The sequence below is a fragment of the Peromyscus californicus genome, unplaced genomic scaffold (genome assembly GCF_007827085.1).
Source record: "Peromyscus californicus insignis strain IS unplaced genomic scaffold, ASM782708v3 Scaffold_8__1_contigs__length_139910024, whole genome shotgun sequence".
Taxonomy (NCBI): Eukaryota; Metazoa; Chordata; class Mammalia; order Rodentia; family Cricetidae; genus Peromyscus; species Peromyscus californicus.
The window spans coordinates 93,682,125-93,699,920 of NW_026294606.1; the positions used below are offsets into that span (position 1 = coordinate 93,682,125).

A 17,796-nucleotide genomic window follows, 5' to 3' on the forward strand; every position below is an offset into this window, starting at 1 on the left:
TGTATATTGAGAGAAAATAATGCATTATCTATCCTATCGTTGTGAGTCCAAAGTTTTACACCTAATTTACTTTCTATCATAACTAAGGAAAATTACTACTATAACTATCTAGTCTTCAACTCCATCAAAGACCCAGAAGGATGTAATATTATCTAACAACAGAGACATTTGGCTGCCTGAAAAGTCACCCAAAGTTCCTCTGCAACGTTAGGGCATTCATCTTCAGCCTACAGGCCCAGAGTATCTGGCAGACTTTTCAGTGAAGAAGGAAATTTGAAGGACTGCCCTACCTTGTATTGGCAAAGTTTGTCAATTGCTTTCTTCTGTGTCCTGCAGACTGTCTGGCAGATTCTTCTGTGAAGCAGGAATTTTGAAGTACTGTCCTGCCTTGTTTTGGAAAAGTTCAACAGTCTTTTTCCTGTGTGTCCTGCATGTTCAGTTTGCACAGCACATTGTCAGCAGTCAAAGGCAAAAGCAGTTTCTTTGCCCAGTGGCTAACTTTGCCTCAATGAAAGCAAACTTCATAAGGAGTTTCTTTGATGCCAATCATCTCTGAAGTAAATTGGTGCTTCCAAGAGCAGATGTGTTTCATTGTCATGAAAAACCTTAGGTTAACAAAACATTTTAAAGGTCATATTTTATAGGTCTTTGAAGTGTTTGAAGACCATCTATCTATCTATCTAAAATATACCTATTTAACCTAGAAAATATATCTAATGTGACTACAAGTTTGATTATTATAGATCTACTACTAACCTAATTTTTTATTTATACATTGCATTTTTAAATGAACTGCATAAACACAATACCTCAAACAAGAGTAGAAACGTATATGTTGTGTAACAAAATTAAGTTTAAATTTGTATCAATATTCTAAAATCCATGCCAATGCAAATATCTGAGATTAATAGTTGTCTTTTTATCCTATATTCCTATATTCCCCTAAATTATAGCAAACATCCATAACCCACCAATTAAGCTAAAACCTTCCACACCTCTCTTGGGATGTGGGTGCCATGTTCTCCAAACTGTTTCCTGCTGTCTGTGGGTGAAGGCATCTTTAGGGTCCCTGAGAATATTTGAGATAATGGCCAAGTTCTGGGAAGACCAGCTATAATCTTTGTTGACAGATATCACCTGTCAAGATTCAGGAGGTCTCCCTTGATCAAATCTGATCCATATTAACCTGGAACAAATCCACAGCCTCTTGTTTCCTGTGGAAACAAAAGCAAAACCACTTCTCCAAAGCATTTTTGACTTCCATTTGACAAACACATTTTTTTACTTCTATTTTAAAGTCAAGCCATTCTTAGATGGGTTCAATTTAGCAGTGCAGTTCACAACCCCTTAGCAGCTACTGTCTGCTTGTCAGCATTCAAAAAATTCAAAATCAACACAATACTCTATAGGATCCAGACTCCCTGTGTATTTCCCATCTTACATGGCTTATTCTTTTTTTTATATTTACTTTCCTTCTCTCTTTAAAGACTTTATTTTTTAACTATTCATTTTTTTCTATGACTATACCCTTTTTCTTTTCTCAAGCCTATGCACATTATTAAACACACTGTAACCTATTTAGAGTTTTTTTTCCCCTCTGAACCTCTTTTACTGTGTATCTTTTAGCCTGTTTTGACCACACTAGCAAATTTTAGACTGCTAAGCTACACCTGGATCCTCCTTGTGGCTCTTGGCTGGCTTTGCCTGCTTTTCACTTCTTTTTGTTTGTTTGTTTGTTTGTTTGTTTGTTTTTTCAAGACAGAGTTTCTCTGTGTAACTTTGCGCCTATCCTGAAACTTGCTTTGTAGACCAGGCTGGCCTCGAACTCACAGAGATCCGTCCTCCTCTGCCTCCCGAGTGCTGGGATTAAAGGCATGTGTCACCACTGCCCGGCCTGCTTTTCACTTCTTGGGTCATGAAAGCCAAGCCTAAAGCTTGGGCCCAGTTGGAGGTGAGTGACCAGGAACTGCATTCAACCTTCCTAGCTGTAGGAAGCGGGTACCTGGGCTGCCACAAGTGGTTTCTACTTAGCTTGCTGTTCTTTTATTCAGTGCTGCCCTGCAGGCTGAACAGCAGTGCCTCTTAAAGGAGCCATGTCCTTTTTCTTTAAAACAATTTTTTTTTCAGCTTTATCAGGTCCAACATAGAAATATGAGCCCCATGTTGGTATGCCAAAATGTTGTTTTGGGGTTTTTTACTCTTTACTCCTTTGGGGGGTCTGGCCTCACAGCTCCAAAACAAAGCACATACAGATGCTTATCCAGTGAGCCTCAGAGATCCATTTGTCTCATCTCTCCAAGGCTGGTATTACAAGCACATGTTGCTGTCCTCAGTGGGTTTGGGAGTTGAATTCAGGTCAACACACTTGCAAAGCAAAGGCCTTACAAACCACGTCATCTCTCCCTAAACCCCTCAAGGGATTCTTAACTGACTGCCTCCATCTTCCACATCCTCCTGCTTCCTCTAAGTGAATACCCTCTAATCAAGCACAGGTAGTGCCTTGAGTTTTAAGTGTCCATTAATGTCCCTGTCTTTCCTATCTACCTTAAGAGCAAGAGTTGGGTCTCTGCTACCATGTCTCCAGTCATCAGCACAGGGCCTGGCTCAGAATGGCTTCTGTCCAGTTGACTTCACAGTGAGTCCTAAGCCTACACTGGAGGTGAAGCTACCCAGTGAGTCTTAGGGAGGCATTCTATGCTCCTGAGGGAAACCCCAGAGCAGAGGATCATCCAGAACTTTCTCTGCTCTGAGCCTCACTCTGTGGCCACTGTCAGCACACACTGCTCTGGGGTGGAGGGTAGGTTGGCAGGACTCTACAGTGAAACTGAACAGTGTTGTCTCACCGGTGGTCACTTCCTCTGCAGGGAGACACAGGGGACATGAAGGTGTTCATTGAGCCTGAACTGTACGTGGACCCTTTCACAGAAGTCACACTGGGCTGGCCAGATGACGACCCAGACTTGGGCTTCCACTGGTCCTGTGGTAGGTGGTGCACACCTGATCCTGATCCCCTCCCCCTCACTGATGAGTGAGTGTTGTCGGGTTTGCCTGTTCTCATCTTCATCTGACACGATTCATGGCTGACACTGTCGACCTGTGTGTGCCAGAGCGTAAACCACAGGAATGGGTGTGGAGGAGTAACAGCAAACCAAGGAGGGATGGTGGCCCTGAACACGGAGGACAGGGGCAGGGGGAGATTTAAAAAAGTAACAAAACATAAAAAGCCATTCTGCTTTGTTAATTGACACCATGCACTGGCAAGTCCAGAAAAGGTCCGTGACCAGATAGTCCCCCTCTGAAAGGGTCATTCCCTCCTAACACACAGCACCACAAACACACACACACATACACCACACATACAAACATTCCACACACACATACAAATACATAGACACACACATACACCACCCATACACACACAGAGCATAACTTACCACACATATACAAACATTACACACACATACAAATACATAGACAAACACGTACACCAGACACACACACACACACACACATACAAATACACAAACACATACATACTTGAGACACACATACACACACACCTCACCAAGGAGAGTCCAGGCCCCCTTTCTTCAAACAAAGATGGTAGCACATACTTCCAAAAGTAGGTGTCTCCTTTTTTATAGGGCTATACCCTAGCTACACACTCATTTTAGAAATAAAATGCTACAAGTGTTGCTGCTGTCTTGTTTTGTTTTGTTTCATTGAATAACATGTCCTGAGCACTTGGGAGGTAGAAGATGGAGGCTCAGGAGTTCAGGTTCAACTATATATGGATTCAAGGCCAGTTGGTGCTATATGAGACCCTGGCTTGAAAATCCCAAACAACAACAACAACAATCCTCTGCATGTTTAAAAAAATGTGTATTTTTATTTGTGTATGTCTTTTGCCTGTATGCATGTGCATGCACCGTGTGTGTGCCTGGTGCCCACAGAGGTCAAAAGAGGGTATTGGATCTCTTGGAACTGGAGTTACAGATAGTTATGAGTTGCCATGTGGGTGCTGGGAATTGAACCTGGGTCCTCTGCAAGAGCAGCCAGTGCTCTTAGTTGCTGAGCCATCTCATCTTAACGCCGTAGTATCTCCCTGTCCATTCTGATTTTCATAATTGTAACACAGCAGAGAGCCGGGTCACCATGTAGTCACTGTTGACACTTGGGTTTTTCCACTGCTCTGCTCTGATAAACAACCCTGCCAGTCTTCATCTTCTGTGGCTACTTTCTCAACTAAAATTTCTAAAAATGGAGTAATTGGGGCTTGTGAGATGGCTCAACAGGTAAAAGTACATGCTGCCAAGCCTAACAACCTAAGTTCAATCCCTGGAACCCACACGGTGGAGGGAAAAACGGACTCCTTCAAGTGATCCTCTGCCCTCCACATGCACACCCATGACATGTGTGCCCATGAACATGTGCAGGTGCGCACACACACACACACACACATACACACACACACACATACACACACACACACACACACACACACACACACACACACACACACACACACACACGTATGCATGCACATGTGCACACACCCCAAAACCAAAATAAAATGGGATACCTGGAGGTTGGGCATGGTGGCTCAGCCCTGTAACCCTAGCACTCAGGAGGCAGGAGCAGGAAGATGATCTGTTTGAAGCTGGCTCAGGCTGTGCAGCCAGACCCCGTCTCAACAAAACCAAACCACCACCCACAAAAGCCTCGCTCAACCAGAAAGTCCATGGTGTGTCAGGTTCAGGGATGCTGTGCCCAGGTGTCTGCCCATCTCTCTCAGGACGCTGCTGGGCTCAGTGGAGTGACTGTGTGGAGAGGCAACTGCTCCACACAGACCAAAGGATGCTGGTGCTCCACACCTCCTGTCTGCCACCGCTCAACTCTGCTGCCACCCTGCACTTGGCTATCCTGAGGGGCCAGGAACTGGAGAAAGAGACAGAACAATGCCTCTATGTGTTTTCTCCCCTGGACCTTGGGCCTCAAATCAGGTGAGGCATGTGGGCATGTTCTTCATCAGCAAGCACCACTCAGGGGTGGGACCTGCAGGGCAGGTCTCACCTATGCCCCCATTGGGGTGGCAACCTGGGGATCAACAATAAATAGCATGAAGAGACAGCAGAAGTTTGTGACGACTTCTTCATCCAGGGACAGAAAGGGCTTCCCATAGGAGGTGAAGCTCAACAGAGACCTGGAGGGGGGATATGTGGGGCGGAGGAAGAGTGAGGCAGGGTCTTGCAGGTCATGCCAGATTTAGGTCTTTCACCCCGGAGTCTCTAGGGAAAGCTACTTGTCTTAGTCAGGGTTTCTATTGCTGTGACAAAACACCACGACCAAAGAATAAGTTGCGGGGGGGGGGGGGGGGGGGGGGGGGGGGAGGGTTTATCTGGCTTACACTTCCACAGCACTGTTCATCATCAAAGGAAGTCAGGACAGGAACTCAAACAAGGCAGGATCCTGGAGGCAGCAGCTGATGCAGAGGCCATGGAGGGGTGCTGCTTACTGGTTTGCTTCCCATGGCTTGCTCAGTCTGCTTTCTTGTAGAACCCAGGACCACCAGGCCAGGGATGGCACCACCCACAACGGGTTAGGCCCTCCCCAAGTGATCACTAATTAAGAAAATGACCTACAACCCGACCTGATGGAAGCATTTTCTCAAAGCTCCCTCCATTCAGATAACTCTAACTTGTGTGTCAGGTTAACCTAAGACCAGCCAACACGCTGTCCAGCATCTCTGTGCAGGAGGGACATGGTCACAGCTTGCATCAGAACACTCTGCTATCGGCATAGAATGGGCCTCGAGGAGATGATTTAGCATTTTACAGGAGTGGAGGTAGGAGCTTGAGGTAGCTGGGCCTGTCAGCCAGGTCCCTGCTGGAAGCAGATGGCTCACTGTAGTCAGAAACTGATTACAGATGGATAAGGTGTGAATGAACAGGACTGGAGGAATAGCTTAGGAGACAATGCAGGACTGTGATAGGGCGGGGTAAGCCATCACTTGCAGAGGTGAGAGGGGTTATGTCTAGAATCCCCTCTGGACCACAGCTGCTGGAGAGGGACAGGAGCCATGGCCGTTACCTGATGGGGCACCGGCTCTGCTGCTTTAGCCCTTCGGGAAACATTGAAAAACAGCCTCATGCTCTCCTCAGACCACCTTCTCTCCTCAAAGCTCCTGGGCCCATACCAATGCTGGACCCAAGCAGAAGCTTGGAGGGTGGGAGCTGAGGCATTGGCTCTGCAGAGAGAGGGCTGTAGAAACCCACCAGCATGCTTGTACTTGACCTGATGAGAGAAGAGGGATAGTTGGAGGTGGACCTGGAGATGCATTAGACAGGCAGCAGATGTCAGTGCGACCTCTCGGGCTCCAGGGAGGGGTAGGACACCACACAGAAGGCTCAGGGGGCTGGAGAGATGACGGCTTATTTGATAAAGTGTTTGCTGTGCAAGCATGAGGACCGAAGTTCCGATCCACAGCACTCAAGCAAAAATCCAGACAGTACCATGGCTCTACCAAGTCCAGGACAGGGGAGGCAGGTCTTGCTGGCCAGGAGCTCTAGGCAAATAAGTGATCTTCAGGTTCAGAAAGGGATCTCGTCTCAAACAATACAATGAAGAGAGTAGACACCAATATCGATTTCTGACATCCATGTGCATGCGCACAAAAGTACACACACACACAGAGGCGGGGTGGTGGTGCTGGGACCAATCCCGAAAGTCCTCTGAGCTCGGCATGCTCACAAGTGCTCTAGGAGTTGTGACACGTCACTCTCAGAGTGGCTCTCGTTGTTCACTGTATGGTGCCATCTGCCACCTTTATCGACACTGAAGAGAATCTCAGAAGTTATTTGGCTTTCTCCACTTCCTTTGCAGCTAGGGAAACCAAGACTTAGAGGTTAAGTGACTCATACAAGGCGAGCCTTCCTAAGTGACAGAATTGGGATTGGAAACGAGGGGCCCTGTCCTGGCCTCCCCTCCACATCACTGCAAGTAGAGTGACATGGGAATACGGTCATGTCCTGACTCTCTTCACCTGCTTACAGACCAGGGTCTGTCCTGGTTAGGTTAGAACATCGGTAGCTTTTAGTCCATCTTTCATTTGGCCACATCCCACCCTTTTTGCAGACTTAAAGACTAGGCAAGTGGTCATGATGCCTGAGGGCGCTTTCTCTCTTTATTCTCTGTACCTTCCAGCTGTGAGAAGAACTGCCAGCCAGTGAAAGCCAACCAAGACGTTCTGCTCACAGTCACTGTGGGAGATGAAAGCCCAATGACCATGTTCAGCTGGTACTTAGATGATACCTCATCAGAGAAGGTGAGATGCCATAGCCACTCAGTAGAAACACGCTGCAGGCCAGGTCCTGAGCCAGGGTGGACCAACCATACTCGGAGCCAGTGCGGGCAGTCAGGAAGATTTGGGGACATGCTTCGGAAGGGCCTGAGGGAATTCTAACAGGTGAATGGATACAAAGGAGCCAGGTCTATGGGGGAGGCAGACACTGTTGCCCTCAGCTAAAGCCCCCTGCCAGGATGCATGCATGCTCTAGCTGCTACATAGGGGCCTGATGGCCTACAATTGATGAACAGGAAAGTCAAACAGCCTAGCATCCTTGCCCCAAAGACATTTTTGTGGCATGCCTCACATGGTTGAGGTCCCTCAGGGCCACACTGAGAAGGATGCTTCTCTCACTCCCTTCTCTGCCCTATTTACTTGCTGATTCCCCCAGAAAGTTCACCCTCCATAAGTGACCAGCACACACACTCCTCCTCAGGCTCCTCCCTCCATAAGTGACCTGCACACACACTCCTCCTCAGGTTCCTCCCTCCATAAGTGACCTGAACACACACTCTTCCTCAGGCTCCTCCCTCCATAAGTGACCTGAACACACACTCCTCCTCAGGCTCTTCCCTCCATAAGTGACCTGCACACACACTCCTCCTCAGGCTCCTTTTCTGGGAACCTAACCTCAGACAAGATACAAGGCTGGAGATTGACTGTTTACTGACCTCCTAGGAAGAAGCAGTGCCTTCACTCATCAGAGTCTGTCAGTCTCGGGGATGGAAGCCATGGGACTGAGGATGTCCCGGTCTCTACCCAACAGACTTTAAGGCCCTCAGTGCTGTTCCCTTACAGGCTGAGCCCCTCCCCGATGCCTGCAGACTCAGAGGATTTTGGTCACGCTCGCTGACTCTCCTTCACCACAATTCCTCCGTGCTGCTGCTGAACAGCAGCTTCCTGCAGACCTGGGGACCTGTTGTTCGAATCCGGGTCACAGGTGAGAAGCGGCCACCTCACCTCTTGTCACAGAGACAAGATGGTCTCGGAAAGGCTAAAATAAGGAACTTTGGCCTAGCATGGGGCCAGAGTCTGGGCTTTCTACCTAGGAGACTTTGGGCAAACGATCTGACGTCTTGTTGCCTCAGTCCCCTCCCATGTAAATCTGGGGTGATCTAAATACCTGCCCTGGAATTGTTATCACGAACGATGATTGGCGGAGTGCCATGGAGACAAGTGGGCCACCCTGAGTCAACCTGTGTGTCCTACCAGGAGAAGTCAGAGTTACCCACTGAAAATGAGCCCAGTGCTCAGAGAGACACAAAACACAGACTGCTACGCTTTCTAAGAACACTTCCTTTGACTCTGTTTCCTCAGTGCGTAGGGCTGCAGGCAGGTGCTGCCTGGGCCGGCTGTTGATTCCGTATTCCCTAACGCAGCCCACAGAGCGCCCACAGCCAGACAAACTGAGGCACTGGCTCAGTGGGCGCTCCTGCTCTACCGCAGGCCTTCCCAACTGAGTGAAGCCAAGACACTAGTTGTCACCACATAAGACTCTCCTTTGCTCGGCTCTGGCAGCCATGTGCTCTTTTTGAAGCAGGCGTGGTGGCACATTGCTGCAGGATAGACCAGGGCTCACAGCTGAGGGTGTGAGGATGGGAAGAGATGGCTTCCGGGTAAGCTGCTCATGACGTCGCTATGAGGAAGTTGTTTTTGGCTCCACCTTACAGACGACAGAGGTCAAGGCCAAGGCCACTTGGATAGTGAATAGCCGAACTAGAATTCCAGCTCCACATCTGCCTGAGTCTCTCCTCTCTTCTCTGCTCATTTTCTCAAAGCGAGCACCAGGGCCTTGCACTGGAGACAATTGTTAGATATGAGTATTTTGGGGCCTACCCCAGAATCTCCAGAGAGGTCAGAGGGTTTGGGGTTGCAGAGGCTCAGAAATCTTTGTTCAACAAGCTCCCCAGGTCATCCTGAAGAGGGGTTAAGTTTTTGGACACACAGTCCCCCTAAGCACAATGAATCTTCACTTCCCAGCACTGACCAACCATGCCTACGGGGAGGATACCTACGTGATCAGCATGCTACCTCAACCGGAGGTGCCGGCCTGTGCAATCGTTCCGGAGGAGGGTACTACACTGACAAGCTTCGCTGTCTTCTGCACCGCCTCCACAGCCCCAGGGCCCCTGGAGTACTGCTTCTGTCTGCAGTCAGGTACCAGCTAAAGACCGCTCTTCCCTCAGCCCCCAGGATCATCCTCTCCAGGAACGGGGACTGTCCCCATCAGGGAGCTGCAATAGAATATGTTCTAGAATGGACGGAGGCTGACAGGATGAGGGACTCCTAAGCCTTGGCCATCCCCAAAGTGCTGGCCTAGTCATCACACCAGAAGGACAGCATGCACTAGCAGCATCTGCCCAAGCCCAGAGGACACAATGGCTGTCCCAGTGTAAAGTATATGAAAGGGTTTAATGGATGAAGAGACCCAACAGGTAGGGACATACCAGGTCATAGTCCTAGACACACACACACACACACACACACACACACACACACACACACACACACACACGAGAGAGAGAGAGAGAGAGAGAGAGAGAGAGAGAGAGAGAGAGAGAGAGAGCGCCGGACGGTGGTAGCGCACGCCTTTAATCCCAGCACTCAGGAGGCAGAGCCAGGCGGATCTCTGTAAGTTTGAGGCCAGCCTGGTCTACAAAGCGAGTTCCAGGACAGGCTCTAAAGCTACACAGAGAAACCCTGTCTCGAAAAACCAAACCAAACCAAACCAAACAAAACAAAAAGAGAGAGAGAGAGAGAGAGAGAGAGAGAGAGAGAGAGAGAGAGAGAGAGAGAGGGAGGGAGGGAGGGAGAGGCACTGTGACTCTTTGAAAGTCCGGAGCTAGAGCTACCTTGAAAGACAGAACTCGATCTGGTTCATAGAAGCTTCAACACTTTCACTGACTCCCATTTGTAAGTGGCAGCAGAGAATGACAGTGTCCCAGGACATGCAAATCTCAAAGAATGTTTTTTGTTTTTTTGCAAAGGTTCACAGAGAGGGACCATCAAACACCCTACCTACAATGTCAGTCACGTCGGTCATGGCAACCACACCCAGAGCAGCAGTGACTATGAAGATATGGGTGGCCTGGGGCAGCTCACTCCATTTACTGTTCCATTTTGGTGGCTGTTGGTTCTCTCTGTGGCCTTGAGCATTTGGGGACTGTCACATGAGCTCTGTGTGGGCCTTAGCCCAAGTGAAACTTTCATCCAAACTGAGGCTCCATGAGTAGAGCTGGCGTACTCTGCCATATCCTGTCCCAGACACCACAAACATAAACAATGTACCTTGACTAGGGACAGGTGGCTGTAAGGCTTTCTAGGGAGTATAGTTTTCACAGGGTGCCCTGTCAAGGAATTGGCAAACATGGGGCTGTTAAGAAGGTAATGACTGGGTCTGAGTGTGGAAAGAAAAAGAAAACCCAAACAAGGAGAGTAGGCTTCATTCCCAAACGCCTCCCCTCTGCACCCAGAGGGAGGCCAGATTTCCTCCTTCATCCTCAACCCCCATCTCATACAAGTGAGCGAGAAGGCAGCGTGGTCGCACAACAGTGAGTGTTCGGTTGTGAGCCAATAGCTTCATGAATGTCTGCACACTACACCGTGTGTGACTGGAGACTCCCATGATGTGTGGGTCTCCTTTACGGAACAAAAGATATTCATCCGTTCACTTATGTTTACAACAGATACATGTCAAACTGCGGGTTGTGTTCTGAGTGCTAGGTATGTACCCGTGAACACAACAGAGAAAATCCTTAACTTCACAATCTTCAACGTCTAGTGGCAGAGACATCTGGTAAACCATGGCATGTACCACAGGGGGTGTTGCTTGAGACATAGTGACTGGGAACTTCTCTATAGGTGCTGTGGGCAGGGTGAAGGGCTGCAGGAGAGTGCTTGTCCGGAGTACTTACACATAGGAGGCCCTGGACTCCATCCCCACACTGTAAAACCAAACCCCAAACCAACACTGATGCCAAGGGTGGTGGCTCATGTCCACGGTCCCAGCACTTGAGAGTCTAGGGCAGGAGGACTGTGGTGAGTTTAAGACCAGCCGGGGCTCTATGGTGGGTTCTAGGCCAGGCTGGACTACAGAGTGAGACGTTGTCTCAGAAAAATAAACCAAGAACAATGAAAAACCCCAAGCAAATAACAACGAACAACAAACACTGGGCTGGCTCAGTGGTTCAGTGGGTACAGGGGCTTGCTGCTCTGGTTGGGACTTGACCAGAGTCCTCAGACACACCATCTTAATGGTGGTAGGAGAGAACCAACACCATGAAGTTATCCTCTGCCCTCCATATGTGTGCTGTGGCACACAAGTATAAACACATACACACACGTCACACACATTCATACATCATATGCACATTATATACACACATATGAATATTAAAACAAACAAACAAACAAAACATGCCCACCTAACTCACGTTGCTGACTCCTAAAGGGGTGTGGAGTTTTCAGGGGCTGCTCCTGCTCTTCCTTTCTCTCCTCGCACTCTCTACCTTCTGTTTCTTCATGTTGTAATTTGGTTTACCATATTCTAAAAATAAAAACACCAAAACATGTAGCTGGAGTTTTTCTCTCCAGTCCCGCCAAGCCCTGGCAGTCCTGTAGCCCACTTATAAAATAAACACATAGACGTTTATATTATTTAAACTGCTCAGCCATTAGCTCAGGCCTACCATTGTCTAGCTCTTACTCTTATACTCAGCCCATTTCTGTTAATCTATATGTCACCATGTGTTCCGTGGCTTTACCTGCTGTCTTTACATGCTGCTCCCTGGACGGCAGGCTGGCATCTTCCCCCAGCTTCCACCTCCCAACCTCTCCTCTCTATTTGTCCTGCCTATCCTATACTTCCTGCCTGGCTACTGGCCAATCAGTGATTTATTTATTCACAACATACAGGACATCCCACAGCACAAAACAAAACAAACCAGCCCGGGGCTGGAGAGATGGCTCAGCAGTTAAGAGCACTTGTTGCTCTTCCAGAGGACCCAGGTTCTACTCCCAGCACCTACATGGTAGCTCACAACCATCTGTAGCTCCAGTTCCAGGGGATTTATCATCCTCTTCTGGCCCCTTTAGGGACCAGGCATGCCTGTGGTGCACATATATACACGTGGACAAAACAACTATATACATAAAATAAAAATAAATAAATCTTGGGCTGGAGAGGTGACTCAGCGGTTAAGAGCACTGGCCGCTCTTCCAGAGGTCCCGAGTTCAATTCTCAGCAACCACATGGTGGCTCACAACCATCTATAATGGGATCCAATGCCCACCTCTGGCAAGCAGAGGGACATGCAGACAGAGCACTCATATAAATAAATCTTTAAAAATGTTTTAGTTTAACCACCACAAGAAACAAAAACGCACTTGCAAATAGGGAGAAGGTCCTTCAGTTCTTCACACACTTTAGGGAAGTGATTCAAAAGGTACAGCAACCTGTGGATTCCCAGATTGGCTGCCGCACCTTCAGTAGCTGGGGCTTCTCTGCCCCTGTGCCAAGGAGCTTGGCTCTGACCTCCCAATTGGTTTGTTTCCACTTGGCCAGGTTCCTGCCTCCACTGTGGCCTTGAACTAGCACTCCCTGCTCTGTACCTACCACTTGGGAAAGAGAAGGATGGTTTCGTCTTGACCGTGGTCATCTCTGTCACCAATCAGGCAGGAGACAGAGAGCAGACCCAAGTGGCAGTTAAGGTGGGTGATGGTGATGGCTGGTGTTTCTGTGCTGGGCAATGTCTCCACCCAGCTGAGCCTCAGGAACTACAAGGCATGTGGAGGCAGCTGAGGGCATGGGTGATGACTAGCCTATTCACTCATTCCTTCCACAAATATTTACAGAGCACCCATCCACCATGTGCCAAGTCCTGAGGAGACAGCCGTGGACACATGGATACGGCCTCTACCTTTGTGTATCTTATGATTTAGTAGCCAGAGCATAGGGAGGTCCTGGGAGCAGGGGCAAGTTGAAACAGAAGAACTCAGGCATGAGCTAGGACTGAGCTCAGCCAACAGAACTCAGCGGGGAGCCTGGAGAGATCTCAAGAGAAGTTCCTGGCTGGGAGGCAGGTGCAGGTGGGGGGTGGCTGGTTTAAGGAAGGCATCTGAAGGTGGAGGGTGGGTTTGCCCAAGATGTGCTGTTGGAAGCTATCAGCTACCTAGTGCCAATGGGTCCAGGTGCCCTCCAGCCTCAGGAAGGGCCAGCGAGCTCTTCTGCTAGGCCTGCTCTGCTCCCAGACCCATGGCTTAGGCGCCAGCTTCTTGAACAAAGATCACTGCGCCCATTTCTGGTTTCTTTGGCAGGTGGGACATGGTAACACAGGTAGTGACAATGTGACATTCCAAGCTATTGTGTCAGAGAGAATCACCGCAGCTCTGCAAGACGAGCATGGCCATGAGCAGCTTCTCCTGTTTGCCAAGGCTGTGTCCTCTGAACTTAATCAGGAGGACCGGAGCCCAGGCTCTGGGCAACTTAGAACAGATATCAAGCGGAAGGTTCGTGAAGTGGGTCCTTTAAAATCTGCATACGGCTTCTTGGGCTGGGGGCGGTGCTCATGAATCAGAGAAGCCTTGAATGTCTCCCAGTGGTCACTGTCACTTTCTGCTTTAGTTCTTTCCAATGAGTGGCATAAAATGAAGAACATACCTTCTTTATTGGTAACCCACTTTCTCTGCCCAACACCGTGGAGTCACAGCCTTCCGGAAGCTGAAGGGAATTGGAGAGCCTCACTCCAGCTCCCTCACACTGAAGACGACAAAGCCAAGGACCAGAGGAAGAAAGACATCAGGATGCCTAGGCAAGGCTGAGAACTCTCTGGAGGCTGTAGGGGAGAATCTGCTTCTTGGTTTTTCCAGCTTCTAGGTCATCACCAGTCCTGGGCTCCTAACCCCCTTCTCTCTCTCTCTCTCTCTCTCTCTCTCTCTCTCTCTCTCTCTCTCTCTCTCTCTCTCTCTCTGTGTGTGTGTGTGTGTGTGTGTGTGTGTGTGTGTGTGTGCTCTAGGAGATGGAGCTTAGATCCTCATTTCTTGCATTCTAAGTACTTAACTAACCGAGCCAGCACCCCAGCACCCCCTTCCTAGATTTTTGAAGCCCTCTCCTCTCCACATATCCTCTCCCCATCTCTGCACCCATCACCTGTCTCCTTCCTCAGTGTTCCCACCGCTCTCTTATGGAGACCCTTGCAATTACAGTGCTCCCACTCGTAACTGCCGAAGGATCTCCCCATGGGAAGGCACTGAGATGAACTGTATCTTCAGAGTGACTTTGTCAAATTACCTTTCCTTTCTTTCTGTGAGGCAATGTGGTCACAGGTTTCCAAGACCCAGATGTGGGTATCTTTTGGCCATTATCCTGTCTGCCATATATATCCAGGTCTACAGAGCCCGGATGAGCCCAGTCATTCCTAAGACCCCCAATTCTCCTGCAAGGCCTTCACAGAGGCTTTGAAATATAGGTCCTTTCTTGGCCTTTCTCCCTCTATGCCAAGGTACGAGAGCTCGTGCTGAGATCACTGTCCATGCTCGCCACTGGCCTGGAGAGCATGCAGAGGGTGCAGGGTTTGGCTGAGGCTCTGAGAGAAGTGACTCACTGCAGCGAGGAGCTCACCCCTGTGGCCCAGGTAAGAATTTCCACTGGCTGATCCAGGCCACAGCACACATTCCTCCATGCTGTGGGGGGTGGCAACCCATTAGGGTATAGATCAAAGAAGTCCCTCAGTTATGGTGCTGTCCTGGGGCTACAAGACTTCCGCCATCTTCTTTCCTAGAGTCCTTCATGGGTCCATGACAGATCCCAGTGCCTCACTCTGGGCTTATGGCCTGTATGCTTGCTGCCCACTGGTGGGCACCAGAGGGAGTTCTGGATCCTATTCATCTTGGGTCCCAAGTGTGTGTCCAGACATTGCTGCTGACCCACTGTGTGTTAGCCTAACACACAGCTGCTGGCTTCCACTTCTCTAGCCTGGGGTCTCCCTGATCCCCAAGCTTCCCCACCTGCTCACATGACAGGGGATTCACACAGTGCTCAGTGACTGGTGGGGATGGGGCACAAGTATCTCAGCTCCCAGACACTCTTGGTGAGGAAGCCCTGAGCAAGACTGAACTCCAGGTAACAGGCTTGTACCTTCTGCGTTGACCTCTGACCCTTCCCTCTCTCACTTCCCCACTCCCTTAGAATGTTCCCTGGATTCACCTTCAAACCAATGACTCACACTCATATTTTTGCTTCAGGATCATCTTCCTGAAGAATTATAGCCAAGTACCACGTTCCCAGGGTATGGCAGCCCAGGGTCAAAATGAAGTCACAAAGTCATGGAGAAGGAGAAGTGCCCTGGTCCTGCCCAGCTGCTCTGCCTGGGGTTGGGGGGGTGCTATCCTCATAGATCTCCTGACCTGAAGTCAGCAAGGATGGATGTAACTGGATGCAGAGCTTTCTGTCCCATATGCCTAATTATACCCGGCAGTTGCTTCCCAAATTACCATTTAGAGGCTTATATTAATTATAAATGCTTGGCCAATGGCTCAGGCTTATTACTAGTTCTTACATTCAAATGAACCCATATTTCTTCTCTATGCCTTGCCTCATGCTTGTTACCTCATTTTCTACATGTCTTGCTTCCTCAGTGGCTGGCTGGCATCTGCCCCAACTCCACCCTTCTTCATCTCCGTCCTCAGTTTGATTGTACCGCCTTATCTTGCCTCACCATTGGCCAAAACTGCTTTATTATCAACCAATGAGAGCAACACACATTCACAAGGGTACAGAAGGATATCCCACAGCAGTTGGAACTATTCCAGGGCCCTGTGCTGTTGATGAGACACTCCCTGTGCCTACCCCATCTGCTCATTTGTCTGTTTTATGCACACCTGCCTAAACACACCCCTCTAGACACCCCCCATTCCCCACTTCTGTGCATTTGTGCTTACACTAATTTAATAATTCTACAAATGCTTCTTGAATGCCTGTGTGCCAGTGTTGAACTCACTCACACACGGACCTGTCCTCATGGTACTTCCAGTCTACTGGGGCACCTAGACATTAAACAAATGATTTCACAAACACAAATAAAGTTACAAAGTTGGGATGAGTGTTATGTCCAGCTGTCTACCATCCATCCACCTATGCCTCCTTTCTCCATCCGTCCACCCTCCACGCAGACATTCTTTCTCTATCAGTCTCTCACCCATGCTCCATTTACCTTCCCCCCATTTTTCATCCACCCATCCTCAATCCATCTATTGTCCACCTGTCCTCCATCTGTCTATCTGTCCTCCGCCTGTCATCCACCCAACATTTTCCTCACGTCCGTATTTCATGCCTCTGGTCGATAAATGTTACCAAACGCCTGTTATGTGTAGGATATTGTGCAAAGTACTCTGGGGTTGGTCAGAGGCAGACCAGGTTACTCTCCCAGAAGAACTTCAATCCTGGTGAAGAAGAAGGAGCCAGTTTTAAGTCAGGCTGCTTATGTCAGGCTCTGCTCTACCTCTTCCCTGGTTTGGGCCTCCTGTGCACCCCGCCAGTACAATCCTTATTCTCTGAATGGTCCTTCCCAGGCAGGGGCTCACACTGTTTCTCTTTCTTTGGGTGAGCCCAGTGGGAGGCCAGCCAGGTCCTGCAGCATGCCACAGAAGCTCTGTTGACAGCCAGTGCCAAGGTTCATCCTGAGGATCAGAGACGCCAGGAAGCCACCAGGGCCATGTTTCAGGCTGTGGGGAGTGTGCTGGAAGCTTCTCTCAGCCACGGATCCGAAGAGCCTATGGAGGCCAACAGCAGCCAGGTGGGCGCCCTGACCAAAGGCAGAGCCCCACACACTGCATGCCCAGCTTATGCTAGTGTTGCAAGGGGATCCTTCTCGACAGCCTACAGATGGGGGAAGCAGGTGCAAAGGTTACAGTGCTTCTTGGGAGCCGGGAGGAAGGTTCTTGAAAGTAGAGTGTGGGTTGGCACACAGAACAGGGGTGCTGCACTCAGTGAACCCCACCTGTCATTTGGGAGCCAAGTCCCCCAAGTTCCCTAAGCCTCCTGCCCTCATCTCTGGCTGGAGGCACTTTGCCTCATCCTCAGCAACTGTCCACTGGACGGGTTATATGACCCACTCTGCAAGTTTGGGCAATGTCCTGGTTCTTGTATCCAAGAATACAGACTGTCTTTAGGAGTCAGACACCCAGAGCAAGAAAGGAGGGATAGATGTGACTTCCAGAGTCACTGGTGGGCCTGGAGAGTACTGCCTTTCGGGACAGTGTCACGGCAGAGCCACAAAGCCTAATGGCAGCTGCTCCACAGTCCTTTGTCCCATGGGCTTTCTTTCCTATTCAAAGAGAACTGAAGGACAGACACCTGCAAAGATGCGAAGTCATACCCTCACATGTGTCCACATGTTCAGATACTAAACAGACTCCTGTGCTCATCCTTATACACTCATACATACATACACACC

At 49.3% G+C, this 17,796-nt stretch overlaps 1 protein-coding gene across 1 annotated transcript in view; it reads left to right on the forward strand.

The window, feature by feature from the left end:
- Pkd1l2 (polycystin 1 like 2) overlaps positions 1-17,796 on the forward strand; it is a 96,831-nt gene that overhangs the window by 20,973 nt on the left and 58,062 nt on the right. Inside the window, exons 10-18 of the mRNA XM_052729504.1 lie at positions 2,865-2,982; positions 4,796-5,003; positions 7,204-7,324; positions 8,144-8,285; positions 9,326-9,502; positions 12,909-13,054; positions 13,661-13,852; positions 14,845-14,976; positions 16,954-17,136. Of these exons, the coding sequence (XP_052585464.1) occupies positions 2,865-2,982; positions 4,796-5,003; positions 7,204-7,324; positions 8,144-8,285; positions 9,326-9,502; positions 12,909-13,054; positions 13,661-13,852; positions 14,845-14,976; positions 16,954-17,136 (1,419 nt within the window). The remainder of the gene's footprint in view (positions 1-2,864; positions 2,983-4,795; positions 5,004-7,203; positions 7,325-8,143; positions 8,286-9,325; positions 9,503-12,908; positions 13,055-13,660; positions 13,853-14,844; positions 14,977-16,953; positions 17,137-17,796) is intronic.